Consider the following 16161-nt stretch of genomic DNA (forward strand, 5'->3'; position numbering starts at 1 on the left):
AATACTGTATTTCAAAATTCTGTACATCAAAATTCTGTAAAAATGCTGTAAAAAATATCGTTTTGATAATGTTAAAAAGTGCGCGCGCGACCATAATTCTGTATGTCACTATACTGTAAATACAAAATTCTGTGTGTCAAAATACTGTATAAACAAAATACAGACTTGCAAAATTCTGTTTTGTAAAATTCTGTACGGCAAATTACTGTATTTTCAATACAGTATTTTTCAAGATATTTCCTTTGATAAAAAAACACAATACAAGCTTTAAATATAATTATTGACAATTAAGTTGTAATTTTATACAAACTAATTTATTAAAGTAAACAAAATAAATCAATTCTAGGAACACAAATCAAACTTTTCTTAAACATACAAAATACTTTTTACAAAAAGATGTCAAAATCAATATAAATTCAATTTTTTGCAATCCGTTTTAGGTATGCAACGTCGTTTAATTCAGATTGTTTTTCAAATAAGTGTATTGTTTTCTCTCTCCTTTTTCCGTAGCTCCAAAATACTGTATTTCAAAATTCTGTACATTATCAAAACGATATTTTTTACAGCATTTTTACAGAATTTTGATGTACAGAATTTTGAAATACAGTATTTTGACCAACCAGAATTTTGCTATACAGAATTTTGACTTTCAGAATTTTATTCGTACAACATTTTGCACATACAGAATTTTGACATACAGTATTTTGGCATACAGTATTTTGAATACAGAATTTCGCAACATACAGCATTTCGACCCCAACCCATCTTAAACATCCGAATCCGAAACCGCATCTGCAGATGTTTTTCAATTTCAATTTTGTTTTTATTGAACTTGTTATTTACAATTGACTTAAAATTAACTTATGTCTAAGATACATTGATAGATACAAAATTTTGTTGGCACAGAGGGGACCTAACCTTATACAATGACTAAGTTATAAAATATAAATAAATATTATACATGGATAAACTTAATTTAAAAAGTCTGCTGACTAGGTTGTCCTCGGGGTGTTCAGACCCGGATGTCAGTTGTGGTTAGCGTTAGCCACGGTAGTAAGCCGACTGGGTGTCGGCGTAAAAAAAGAGAAAAATGCAAAAAACTCCAAAAAAAAGTCATAAAAATTCAAACAAAATGCAGTCACAGCTCAAAACTGGAGGGTGACCGGGCCAAACGGACTTGAAACTCGGACTCAGCGTGCCCAAAAACATATAGAAAGATAGGTCTGGTTCCATGACCTACATGGTACATGACACTTTTTTTTGTGTGTCGGTGTTATTGTTTGTTGAAATTATTTGTTTGTTGAAATTATCTTATCATAATTATATCATATATGTTAAAAAATTATTTAATCGGAAGTCCAAAAGGTTCTAGAAATAAAACTTAGCTTGATTTGGAAGAACTTGATTGAACAATAGTTTTATTAAGAATGAAAATATATGTCTGAAAATATTTAATATTTTCTCTATGATTTTTAAATACAGCAATATGATTACAAAGCCTACAGTGATTTTTAGCAAAGTAATCACATTAAATAAATATTTTCAACACTCCCACTTTTATTAATGTGGTTTAACAATATCGAAGCTAGTTAAAGTTTGCATCTTCTACTCCAATAAGTCATCTTAAAAGTTGATTGATTCGGAAAAGTATCAATGATTGAATCACATCTTCCATCGCCAAACACTACTTAATCAAATCTTGACTCTTGATTGCTTCGTCATAAGAGGTCAGTTCACAAACTGTAGCATTAAGAACATCTCATGTCGTAATCGGTGAATCTAACTGGAGGACGAATAGAGCTTCTGTCACCCAAAACATGTCTCTGTTCAGGTTCTTCAAAGGTTTCTAATTCTTGTTCATGGTCTGAAATTAGCTGATTTTCAGTTTCTATTGCTTCTTCTTCTCCCACTGGTTCAATAGCTTTCGAGTTCAAGTCTACGAAACTAAAAATGTTTTCATTACATCAGGGATATCGTCCTCTCTGAAAACAACATCTCGACAATTTTCAACTGCATTTGTTTCTTCAATCCAGATTGGATTTGGCCATTGTTTTAAGGAGCCACTTGTTGCTAGATTTACCTGTGGCTTTTCATCAGACAAAGTCGTTTTCGACTTTAAACTTCATCTCAACAATTTGTCCATGCCTTTCTCCCACCGCAACGATAGTATTTTCCAAATAAAACTGACATGAAACCTTATCTGACTTAAGTGTTAGCCCTTTGTCAAGAGCAGTTCCTTGTGAAAAAAGATTTAGACGAACAAATAACACATTCTTCAGCACATAACCCAAAATGTCTATATCACCTTTGCCTTGTGCATATACAACGTGACCATCACTAATTCGAACTGGTATTGGACTTTGGAGTTCGCTGTAATTTTTGAACCATCTCTTATGAATTGCCATGTGATCACTGGCTCCAGAGTCCAAAAACCAATTTGTATCACCATTCACATCAGCCGTAAGAACTTCACCAGAAAGAAAAAATTTAAAAATTAATAGATAGGGAGCCAAAGAAGATATTTACATTTTTTTTTAACGCAGTTACAAAGTATAACATTTTTTTCTAAAAATAAAGACTTTTGCCAAGTTTTTACAGTTAGAATTCACAGAGATATTATAATTTAAAGGCATACCAAAAGTAATCGCTATCTTATATCATTGCTAAGTGGTATTAACTTTGCAGATAGAGCGTTACTGTAGAATATTTTTTACTTGCGATATAGGTACTACATATATATCAAGTTATGCATTCGTACAAAAAAAAAAGTTGAGATAACATTTTTCCATGACATTACGATGACAGAGAATGCCAAAAAAGTGGGTCCCGGAAGTCCGTCTGTCTGTCAGTCTGTCAGCCTGTCAGTCTGTCAGCCTGTCAGTCTGTTAGCCTGTCAGTCTGTCAGTCTGTCAGTCTGTCAGTCTGTCAGTCTGTCAGTCTGTCAGTCTGTCAGTCTGTCAGTCTGTCAGTCTGTCAGTCTGTCAGTCTGTCAGTCTGTCAGTCTGTCAGTCTGTCAGTCTGTCAGTCTGTCAGTCTGTCAGTCTGTCAGTCTGTCAGTCTGTCAGTCAGTCAGTCTGTCAGTCTGTCAGTCTGTCAGTCTGTCAGTCTGTCAGTCTGTCAGTCTGTCAGTCTGTCAGTCTGTCAGTCTGTCAGTCTGTCAGTCTGTCTGTCTGTCTGTCTGTCTGTCTGTCTGTCTGTCTGCCTGTCTGTCTGTCTGTATAAGGAGCTACAGCCAGAACGGATGGACCGATTGACTTCAAACTTGGTATGTAGCATTTTTTGGAGGCTCTGCTCCAACGATTTTGTTAAAAAAAATTAAAATGTTAGTTTTTAAACGAGGTCTATCCTTGAAGAAAATTTTTTTTTTTGAAAATCAATATTAACGGTACCTGCCATAGGACCGCTTTTTTCAAATCGGATTTTCTGCAAAACTGCTTATTGTATTTCAACGAAATTTTTTATACAAAAGCATTTATATACTTTAAATATAAGCCAAAAATAAAATTTTGAAAAAAATAATTTTTGGATTTTTAAAAAAAATTTGAAAATTTTTTTTTGAAAAATCAAATTTTCGTATATAATTTTTTTTATTTTTTATTTTATTTAGAGCCAATTTTTCAATCTTCTAATAAACAGTCAGTTAACTGTTCGACGAATAAAGTTATTAGGCTCATAAACAATCAGATAAAAACATTGAATTTTTCAATCAAGAATAATTTATTCTACAGAATAACAAAAAAAAATTGTCAAATTCAAAAATATTTAAAATTAAACGTCATTTTTATTCATGATTGTTTTTGTTTTCTTGTTTTCCACTGTATTTTTTTCAAAATTCTTTCAAAACAGCTTTGACAACTGACACAATATTTTTATTGAGATTATTCCTTAGAATAATTTTATTCGTCTCTGAAAGAAGCAGATAGATTTATTCTTAGGAATAAGCTATATCTGCCTGTTGAAAAATTGATTTTTTCTCTATCCTTAGGAATAAGTACTAACTGACTGTTTAACTGACTATTGAAAAATTGGCCCTTAAACAAATAAAAAAAAATAAAATTAATTTTTCAAAAAAATAAAATTAATTTTTCAAAAAAATAAACCAATATCTGAAATCAAATCGCCCCACAAAACAAGTACGCAGTTTTATTTCATATATTATGGTGCATTTCTTGAAAAAAAATTTTCAAAATCGTTAGAGCCGTTTTTTAAAAAACTAATTTTTTATAAATAATTTAAAAAAAAAAATTATGATTTTGTAGAAATCACTAATCAACATCTAAAAACAAAATTTCAAAAAAATTCAATGTCCCGTTTTCGAAAATTTGATTTTTCAAAAAAAATTTTCAAATTTTTTTTAAAAATCCAAAAATTATTTTAGCAATAAAAAAGAATAATTCAAATGAAAAACAATTGATTTATAAAGAAATCTTGTATATATTTAATAACAAAATGTAAAAAGAAGCCTTGAATCAACATATGTACATACAAACAAATGATGAGTTATTTTTTTAATTATTTATTTGTTTTTTTTTTTTTTTTCAATTTCAGTCATAATTTTTATATTACATTTTAGATTTAAAGCTTGCTTAATATCATATATTTTTATAAAAATATGTACAAAAACTTAAAGAAAACATAAAAACTTAAAGAAAAAAAAAATATTATGCAAAAGTTTTAAATATGAGAAATATGAGTAAAATTGAAGCAGTGGGTGTGAAAGAGTCAGTCGTAGCCCGTCGCACTTATTCGCAGACAGATTCAATTGTTTAGGAAACTACCCATGCTAGAGAAAATTTATGTATATGAATCATGTATTTATATTGATGACAACATAGTTAAAAGTTTCGTTAAAGTGAGAAGAAAAACAAAAGTATGGAATTTGAACCTGTCCTTTTCTAGTCTGTTTTTTTGTTGAAAAATTTAAATAAAATAGAATTGTAAACTCTTTAAATATAGTACATACCTTCAACTTTAAGTTCCATAACAAAAAACAAAAACTTTAAAAATAATTTTAACCGAAAAATATACTTAAAAGTTTGAGTTGATTCGGGACCAAAAATAAAGCACTGAAACCAGACTTCTATTCGACAACTTTTCATGGTCGATATGAAAAGTTCCGTTATTTTCTCAAAATTTCTGTTATGCCATCTAAAAGAATAGGATTTTTATAAAAAATATAACTAAAAATGACGTCATTATATTGACATCGATATTTCGGCCTATGGCCACTACGGAACCACTGTGAAATGGTACTTTTGGTACACTATTATACATAGTGTTTAATTAATATATTTAAAAGAAGAATTCATAAGAAAACCGATACATTTTATATACTTGGAAAAATTGCGCCAAGCTAAATCTTTTAAAAATGTGTTTTTTCGTTTAGCCTCGAAAGGAGCTCCGTGAAGCCAGAACTATGACCCCAAAATTTTTGAACCAAACTTCTAATTCGTTTGTCCACCCTTCAAAAAAATTTTAGAGCAATATTTTTTAATAAAAAGTCTGAATATTGAAAAATCGTCTAAAACGCTCAAATTTTTAAATAGACGTATAAAACTAATTGCAATCGTTTGTCCTCGAGTTCTATATACATTAGAACGGTTCTCAACCTTTGAGAGTTGCGGACCCTTAGAAAAAAATTTGTCAGTTGGCGGACCCCTTCCAAGAATAAATTTTATTTATTATTATGTACATATAAGAATCTTTAAATTAACATCGTTATACCCTGTTGGTGACTGTGAATCCTGCCCATATCATTATTTAGCACTTCGTAATTATTTAGCTCTTTTGTAATTAACACTTATTTCAGTTACTACGTGCTGTCCAGGAGACCGCTACAGAATTATATCTCGTAATTTCTGGTAGTAAATTAAAAACAAAATCAATAATATTGGGTGATTAGCATAAAAAGTAGTAAATGCTTTTAATTGAAAATTGTAAAGTATGAACTTTTCTAAAATTTCGAATTCTTTTAAAACCAACAAATGAAATAATTATATAAAAAATGGAATATAAAAAAACTTAATTTTAAAATTCAAGTGAACCTTAAAATTGAATTATATATACAAGTTGTCCCGGGATAAGATAAGAAGACTTTAAGGGATGATTCTTGGGTATATTCTAAAAAATAAATTCTTCTACAGTAACTCTCTATCTGCAAAGTTGATACCCTTTAGCGATGATTTAGGAAAACGCTTACTTTGATATGCCTTTACTCATGTTAATGTTAATAACTCCTTTAATACTAATGATAGCCAGGCCGCACTTAAAGCTATAAACTCATACGGCATCAACTCCAAACTAGTATGGGAATGTGTGAAGAAGCTGAACGAGCTTGGCAAGGCAAATAAAATAACACTGTACTCGGTTCCCGGACATGTTGGAGTACAAGGGAACGAAGTAGCAGACTCCTTAGTAAAAGCAGGTGCAACCGAACCTCTTATGGGCCCAGAACCATATTGCGGAATTGGAGACAGCACGATCAAACAAATGATAAAAACCGATGAGACCAAACGAACAAAAATTTGGAAAAAGACTCCTAAACTCAGACAGGCAAAATCATTACTTGGGAATTACAACCAAAAAAGATTTAAAACCTGCAGATACATAATAACAGGGATCCTTAAAGGCCACTGCAAATTGAGAAAACACCTCAACAACATTGGCCTGGCAGACAGTGCTACCTGCAGATTCTGCAACAATAATGAAGAGACACCAGAACACATACTGGGCAACTGTGAAGCACTAATGCACCAACGACACAGACACCTGGGCCAGCACCAGGTAACAAGTAAAGATCTACCGTCGATAGAAATACTCCAGTTAATCAAATACCTAAAAAGTATCAAACTGGAGACCGTACTGTAAGTAGTAATTTGCAGCCAAATTTGGGGGCACAATAGACCTTTAAGGTCGCAGTGCAACTTTCCCCCACACCACATTCATTCATTCATTCAATGATAAAAACTTCATTAATGTCTTGATTTTTAAAAGAAATGCTATTTTTTTTACATGATTTAAAAAAATGTTAAAATCTTTTTTAGTTGTTCAAATATTAATTTTTAAATGGAATTATTTTTTTCTTACCCATGATAATTTTTGACTTTGGGGCCGATTTTCTTCGATAAATATGTTATAAACATAGTGTTTTATAAATTTATTCTTATGAAGAAAACAATAATGGACAAAAATGTTATTCACAAGTTTGCCAGAAAACTCATAGATTTTATGATATTTAGGAAAACCTGCACCAGGTTAAATCTCTAAAAAAATGTGTTTTTTTTGCTTTAGTCAAAAATGGGTACGAATTAAAAATTTATTTTTGAAGTTTAATTTTATTTCTGTTTACAACAATTATTTAAAGTGTGCTTAATAGAGCCCGTTTCTTTATTTCATTGGGAATATTAATTTATTCTATCTATTGTCCCTTTTTTAACGATGGTTCAGAGAATACATTCTTCTTGTTCCACAAGAAGTGCTATTGATGTCAAATAAGTAACGCTTTTCACTCCTATTCATAAAAAAGCCAATATTTTTCAGTTTTTAGAACTTCCAAATCATTGAACAGGTCCATTTCTTCCTTAGTGGCCATTTCTTCCTTAGTGGCCTGGAGCGTCATCTAGCTAATTGAATCAGTGAAATTGTATCTGGTAAATCATATTGGAGAACCTCCATCAATTAATATTAGCAATAAAATCAAAAAAGGACTCTATCAAGCACACAAAATCAAGAAGAGCTTTTTAAATAATTGTTGTTACTATAGTCGGAGAGGCGACCGTCGAGTTACTTAGCTCATAAGGTTAGAGGTTAAAATTAGTGTCAAATGAAAGATAAGTTGATACTGAAAATAAAGAATTAGGGTTGCCACTTCTAAAATGGGAACTTCCATGTGGCAACCCTATTTGAAAGGAAAAATTGTCTCATAACTAATACATTCATATCTTTGTTGTTTGGCCAGATAAAAATTTTTCTTAAATGCCAAACGAAAGTCAAAATATTAAAAAAAAAATAATAAAATATTGTAAAGAACGTAACCCTACAAATGTGGCAACCCCATTCAAATGAAAACAACACGGACAAAAATCTTCTTTGAACAAAACAGTATAACTTTTTATGCACCAGAAAGCTAAACTATACAATATATTTTAGATAATACTCCCTTCTACCCAAAAATCACTTGTTTTTTGGCCAAAGTGTATAATATTTGATAGAGTTAAAGGCTATAAAATACATCATGTTTAGCTTAGACTCTCTTCTTTCTAAAAAATGACGGGTGCCACCTCGCAAATGCAGACAAGCACTCGGCAACCTATACAAATGCTAAAAAACAATAAAATAACTTGTTTTAGTGTTTTTTTAGCATTTGAGTAGGGTTGCCGAATACTTGTCTGCATTTACGGGGTGGCACCCGACATTTTTTAGAAAGAAGAGAGTCTAAGCTAAACATGATGTATTTTATAAAGTTTTATAAAGAGTTAAAGGCTATAAAATACATCATGTTTAGCTTAGACTCTCTTCTTTCTAAAAAATGACGGGTGCCACCTCGCAAATGCAGACAAGCACTCGGCAACCCTATACAAATGCTAAAAAACAATAAAATAACTTGTTTTAGTGTTTTTTTAGCATTTGAGTAGGGTTGCCGAATACTTGTCTGCATTTACGGGGTGGCACCCGACATTTTTTAGAAAGAAGAGAGTCTAAGCTAAACATGATGTATTTTATAGCCTTTAACTCTATCAAATATTATACTCTTTGGCCAAAAAACAAGTGATTTTTGCATTTTTTAGCATTTCAGTAGGGTTGCCGAGTACTTGTCTGCATTTGCGGGGTGGCACCCGACATGTTTTAGGTAGAAGGGAGTATTATCTAAAACATATTGTATAGTTTAGCTTTCTGGTGCATAAAAAGTTATACTGTTTTGTTCAAAGAAGATTTTTGTCCGTGTTGTTTTCATTTGAATGGGGTTGCCACATTTGTAGGGTTACGTTCTTTACAATATTTTATTATTTTTTTTTTAATATTTTGACTTTCGTTTGGCATTTAAGAAAAATTTTTATCTGGCCAAACAACAAAGATATGAATGTATTAGTTATGAGACAATTTTTCCTTTCAAATAGGGTTGCCACATGGAAGTTCCCATTTTAGAAGTGGCAACCCTAATTTTTTATTTTCAGTATCAACTTATCTTTCATTTGACACTAATTTTAACCTCTAACCTTATGAGCTAAGTAACTCGACGGTCGCCGCTTGGACTACTAGGTCTTACACAGAAATAAACTTAAACTACAAAAATAAATTTTTAATTCGTACCCATTTTTGGCTAAAGAAAAAGAACACATTTTTAGTGATTTTACCTTGTGCAGGTTTTCTTAAATATCATAAAATCTATGAGTTTTCTGGCGAACTTGTAAATAACATTTTTGTCCATTATTGTTTTCTTCATAAGAATAAATTTATAAAACACTATGTTTATTAGACTGATTCAAAAAAATTTTTTTTTTTTTTTGTTCAAAGCATTGTTGAAAATATTGTTGGAAATGACGAAAAAAAAATACTGTAAAAGTTTCAGCCCTTAATGTTAACATTTAGTACCGCGTCATCGCAAATTTCTATTTCCCATACGATTTGTATGGGAAAGATTGTGTATTTGTGTTTAGAAGTTTGTATCTTTTTAATGGTTCATCAAAAAAGATAGATTTAATCATTTTCTTGTATAAAATTGAACGCTCTACAAAATTGCATTTATAAAATTTAAAAAAAACGAACGCGAAAAATTGATTAAAATAATTTTTAGTTGAACAAATGAATAATTCGAATTTATTGAAGAAATCTAATATGATAGTATAAGGGGTTTGAGAGTTATATAAAAGGATCTGTGAAACCAAAACACAACATAGAATACAAATATTTGAAAATTTTGCCAAATTTTTTGAAAAACCTAATTATTTCGTCAAAAAATCGGAAAAAAATGAGAAAAAACTACTTTTTATATTTTAAAGTTGAATAACTTCGAAACGCGGGGGTTAATCAAAAAATTAATAAGAGTTTTTTTGTAGAGCGAACAATTTTATAAAAGAAAATGATTTTGTCAAGCCCTTTGGATGAACCATTAAAAAGATAAAAAAATCTAAACACAAATACACAATCTTTCCCATACAAATCGTATGGGAAATAGAAATTTGCGATGCGGCGGTACTAAATCGCTGGCTGAGAATTATAGGGTTGTATGTCAACTCACCTTAGTTTTGAGAAAATCGATCTCAAAGTTTTTTAAGGCTGGCTTTTGGATAAAATAGTTACATAGCAGTAAAGTATTGATGCAATCTTATAAAGGACCCTAAAAAAATCATAAAACCATGAAAAAAACATTAATTTCACCACAAAAAAGGATTATATGAGCATTCTTAAAAAATTACATAGAACCTTTTTATGAAAAAATTTGTAAAAAAATTTGAAAAAGGTTCTATGTTCAGCATAGAACCTTATACATAGTTATAAAGAGCTTACATGTAATAAACGCATTTTATATGAAAAAAGTGACTTCATCGTAAAAAAGGCTTTGATTTAATTTAATTTTATTCAAGTTTTGCACAAAACAGTCAAAATCTATTAGAATTTGTATTAAATCAATCGGATTTTTGCATGCTTTTTTGCCAGAAAGACAGTCGTCTTAAAACAATCATCTACGGTACAAAATGTATGCCAAAAAAAATTTAAAGTTTGTTTAATCTTTTTATTTTAATAAGTACATAAAATTAATGAAAAATAATTTCAATCTTAGCAGGTATCTACACTTAAATTTTCTTAAGAAGAAAATTTTTATTAAAATGAAGTTCACTTTGATTTTAAAAAATATTTAAACAAATTTTACCTATTTTTATTAGAAATCTTATTAATTTAAGAGGATTGGATTTTAGAGGAGTATCATCTTGATTCTAAGTTGCTTATTTGTTTCCATGTATAACGTAAGTAAATTTGCTTCAAGTTAAAAAAAACTATTAATAGAAATAAACTAATATAATTGTAAAGATGAATAACGAAGAGTTCACTACGGTTAGTAGAGTAAAATCTTGACCTTTGAAAAAAAAAAAAATACTGAATTTTCCAAATACCACTAAAAATTAGTTAATTTTTTTGTTTTTTGGGTACTTTTATTTAAAGTTAAGGAATCTAAGTGTTTCTTTAACTTTTGGTTTATTCATCAAAAGATCTTTTATTTTTACTTAAGTTAGAAAAAAGATCATTTCCATAAGATTTAATTTTGAAAAATTTGCGTAAAAAAGTTCTATGTAACTTAAATCAATCTATTTTTTTGTTTGAAAAAAATCAGTAAAAAGGTTCTATGTTGCAATTTGAATAACATAGAACCTTATTATTATTATATTAATACATGTATGTGAAATCATGAAAGTTGTATGTCTTTTTTACCTGTGCCGTCGCCATTAATTTTTTTCTAATTTTCTTTTAAATTTTATCTAAAAGCCGTTGAAATTACGAAAATTTTGGTGTATAAAACTCATTTTTTGTATTTTGTATGAAATACACCCTTATAATTCTCAGCCAGCGAAATGTTAACATTAAGGGCTGAAACTTTTACAGTATTTGTTTTTCGTCATTTCCAACAATATTTTCAACAATGCTTTGAACAAAAAAAAAAAAATTTTTGAATCAGTCTAATGTTTATAACACATTTATCGAAGAAAATTGGCCCCAAAGTCAAAAATTATCATGGGTAAGAAAAAAATAATTCCATTTAAAAATTAATATCTGAGCAACTAAAAAAGATTTTAACATTAACATGAGTAAAGGCATACCAAAGTAAGCGTTTTCTGAAAGCATCGCTAAAGGGTTTTAACTTTGCAGATAGAATTTTTTTCTTAGAATATACCCAAGAATCATCCCTCAAAGTCTTCTTATCTCATCCCGGGACACCCTGTATATCGCTTCACTTAAAATTAAAATAATTTTTATTATTATTTATTCTTCGTTATTTGAAAAAAAAAAAACTTTAACAAAATTACAAGGCACCAACATTCACAATTTTTAGCGGCAGTTAGTTCAAATTTTGCTTGCATTTTTTTGCATTCGAAAAACCTTTGGGGTCTGTGGGACCGCTCGTATTTGTTAAAATTAGATTCATGTATTGAGAGGGGTAAGAAAATGCAATAAAATGGAGTGAAGAAATTAGTAAAAAAGATAATGTTCGCTTAAGAACAAAGTTTGTTGATCATTAGAATAATGTAAAAGACGTATTTCTGATGCTTTATTGAAAGTCTGTGGCGGACCCTCTGAAATTTTACGCGAACCCCAGGGGTCGGCGGACCACAGGTTGAGAACCGATGCATTAGACTGATAAAAAAAAAATTTTAATGGTTCATCAAAAAGGCTAGATTAAATCATTTTCTTGCATAAAATTGAACGCTCTACAAAATAAATAATATAAAATTTAAAAAAAACCGACGTGAAAAATTAATAAAAATAATTTTTAGTTGAAGAAATGAATAATTTGAATTTATTGAAAAATTCTAATATGATAGTATTGAGAGTTTGTCAGTCAAATAGAAGGATCTGTGAAACCAAAAAACAACGTAGAATACAAAAAAATTAAAAGTTTGTCAAATTTGTTGAAAAACCTAATAATTGGTCAAAAAATTGGAAAAAAATCAGGACAAAATTTCATGTTATATTTTAAAGTTGAATCTTCGAAACGGGTGGTTTATCCAAAAAATTAATAAGAGCTTTTTTGTAGAGCGTTCAATTTTATACCAGAAAATTATTAAATCTAGCCTTTTTGATGAACCATGAAAAAGTTATAAAATTCCAAACTCAAAAACACAATCTTTCCCATGTAAATCATATGGGAAATAGAAATTTGCGATGCGGCAGTATTTATTTTAATATTAAGGGCTGTAACTTTTACAGTGATTTTCTTTCGTCATTTCCAACAATATTTTCGATATAACATGAACAAAAAAAAATAATTTTTTTTGAATCAGTACATACCAAATGTTATCGTTTTTCCACCCTACGTTTAAGAGTAATTCAAAAACAAATTTTGCACTGAAAAAATGAAATTCCCTTAAAATCCCCAAAAATAAATTTTTCTCAAAAACTCAAATTTCTATCGTTTGTCCACCTCGAGTTCTTTACATATACCAAAAATCATCGTTTGTCCAGCCTCTGTTTACAAAATATATATATTTTATTCATAAATCCAAAATCGTTTGTCCACCTCAAGAAATTGATACAAACCAAAAATCGTCGTTTGTCCACCCTTTGTTTGGGAGAAATTCAAAAAATAAAGTTTTAAAATTACCACAAAATATTACGCATACATCACAGTGTATCTCTGAAAATTTCAAAATCCCCAAAAATTACTTTTTTTCAAAAATTCAAACGGCAATCGTTTGTCCACCCCGAGAAATTGATACAAACAAAAAATCGTCGTTTTTTTTTGTAAAGTTCAAATTTCTGTCGTTTTTCCACGATTTCTTTACGTATACCAAAAATCCCCAAGTGGGAGGCTTTGCCACGGGGGTGGGGAGGGATTGCCAGTTACCTAAATATCAAGGTTAATACAAATAAAACCAATAATCATAATCAAAACTTCTTTTTAGCTGAAAATACGAAGAAGGGATTGATTTTTTAGGATTCTGCCATCCTCTTTTGAGGAAGCTCGCTTCTGGCAAATGTACCCCATGGGGTGCATTTGCCTACCCAAAAACAAATGGCAAATGTTCCCCACAAGCTAATCTTTCGAGAATTTACTTATAACTTTTTTATAAGTTAAACAGTAAAAAAAATCACTTCTGCACAGCATAGTAAACATAATTTTCAAAAGATATTTGTATGAAAAGTAATTTAAAAGAAAAATATTAAAAATTTACAACGGTTATGTACCTTCATATTTTGGTTCTCAACATTAAAAAACTAACACAAGCGTCTAATTTATTTCGTGTCCAGCCAAATGCTGTCAAACGATTATAGAAAGTTTTATATCGTAAATGTGCAAGAGAAAATGATTTTTCGGTATTTAATATTCTGTTGGTTTGGAAAAAAACCTGGACTGGCAAAGGTACCCCATTGGCAAATGCTCACCTTTCTACCCTACTTTGAATTTTTCAGTACAAATTTTGTTTTAAAAATATCTCCTTAACGTAGGGTGGACAAACCACGATTTTTGGTATACGTAAAGAACTCGTGGAAAAACGACAGAAATTTGAATTTTACAAAAAAAGAAGTAATTTTTGGGGATTTTAGCGGACATTGAATTTTTCAGTACAAATTTTGTTTTTTAAATAATGACTCAGAATACTGGATAATTTTGAATTTCGTTCGTTGACTGGACTGTACTGATAAGAGCAATACAGTATACAGTACAGGTACAATTGGGTTAAAAATTTGTTTACAAGGCAATAGAATTTACGATTTCTTAAGTGTTTATATCTTAATATAAAAAAACTTTTTATGTGTACATACAAAAAACGTATTCACTTTCACCTTCTCATATGTATCTCAATTTCACCATGCAAATAAAAAAAATATTTCAAAGAAATAATTTGTTTTTAATTTCATAAGGTTTACCATCAACAGCCGCAACAAATTCAAGGCATACATATGCAGGCTCTCCCACCTCCCAACCAACTGCAACAACAGCAGCAGTACATAACTGTTCAAGGAAATACTGCTTATATGGTTCCTCCACCAACGATAATCCAACAAGCTCAAGGGCAACCCACTCAGTTGTCAATAATACAACATCCTCCACCTTTGCATATGCAGCTTCCGTCTGGTTCGATCGCTGTCCAAGCTCCCATCGCAGAAGGAATGCAACAACAACTTGAGCAGAGTCAACTTAGAACCGAACAACCATCTTCCGCTGAAAATGAAGATTACTCCATTGAGAAGCAAGAGGAAATTGAACAACCATCTACAGCTGAAGAAGACAGTATTATAGCTCCTGTTGGAGAATCTGAAACGTCTCTCGTTCGATCTCTTACAACATCAGTCCCACCACCTATGCGCCAGCCTCCACCTATGACGCATATTCCTCCACCAACAATAACTATGTCTGTTCCTCCGCCTATAAATGGGGTTCAGCAGCATATAGTTGGAAACACTCTCTATACTACAACAACGACCAATCAAGTTGGGAGCATTCAACAGTTTCAGCAGCAAGTTATACCCTTACAAGCACAGCACCAACAGACGCAGCAGTACATCCATACTGCACCAAATGGACAGAATTATGTAATGAATACTGCGACAGCTCAATGGCAAGCAAGAGCCCAGCAGCCAACTCAATTTGTTACGCAGCAAATCTCACCTGGTGATATTCACACTCTGCCACCACCGGCGGTCTCAATGAGCAGTATTCCTGTGTCAGGAGCTTCTGTACAACAGACAACTCCAATGGCCGTAACATTCTCGCAGCCAATGATGCAGCAACAGCTTCAACTACAGTTCCAGCCCCAAATGATGCAACAGGTACAAATGCAAGCGCAACCTGCAACGCAGCAGTTTAATATAATTCAAACGCATGCTCCTCCTCCACAAGCGATGCTTCAACAGCATCATCATCATCAACAACAGCAGCAAATGGGAGTCATAAGTGTGAATCAAAATGGCTTACCCTACAGCCAAGCAGCATCAAATGCTCCTCCATCTTTTTTACAACAACAACAGCACCTACAGCAACAACATTTACAACAACAACAGCTGCAACAACAACAAAGACCTCCACCACCTCCACCACCACCAACGGTACCATTAAAACTTATAATATTATCAACAAATAAAAAAAAAAACTTTTCAAATTATATGTTTTTAGTATGGCGCGCAAATGATGATTAAAAGCGGTCAGAAAAGGAAGTCAACGAGCGATCCAACAGACGCTCCTCCACCAATCCAAGCAAAATTGGGAGTTGGGTAAGTGTGTTTTTTTTACACACTATATACGTAGGTTTTGTACATGACATTTTGAATGCGAAATCATAAAAGGTACAGATTTTTTGTTCTGTGGTTGCGGGCAACGTTTATATTTTATGAAGATAGAAAGATGGTAGATACCAAGACTGGCGAGTAAATGTAAAACTATACAATTTAACATCTTATAAATATGTACCTTTGTATTTTTTTTAAAGTTATGAAGAAGAAAATGTT

General features: G+C 31.0%; 1 protein-coding gene across 8 annotated transcripts in view; it reads left to right on the top strand.

The window, feature by feature from the left end:
- The window catches only part of LOC129918438 (YLP motif-containing protein 1-like), a 239962-nt gene that overhangs the window by 19673 nt on the left and 204128 nt on the right, over nucleotides 1-16161 (top strand). For 7 of the 8 annotated variants that reach the window (XM_055999020.1, XM_055999021.1, XM_055999022.1 and 4 more), the window contains exons 3-4: nucleotides 14578-15762; nucleotides 15830-15927. In XM_055999020.1, coding sequence (XP_055854995.1) covers nucleotides 14578-15762; nucleotides 15830-15927 — 1283 coding nt within the window. The remainder of the gene's footprint in view (nucleotides 1-14577; nucleotides 15763-15829; nucleotides 15928-16161) is intronic. The other variant, XM_055999018.1, reaches the window with a different exon arrangement.

This window comes from Episyrphus balteatus, chromosome 4 (genome assembly GCF_945859705.1).
Source record: "Episyrphus balteatus chromosome 4, idEpiBalt1.1, whole genome shotgun sequence".
Lineage (NCBI taxonomy): Eukaryota > Metazoa > Arthropoda > Insecta > Diptera > Syrphidae > Episyrphus > Episyrphus balteatus.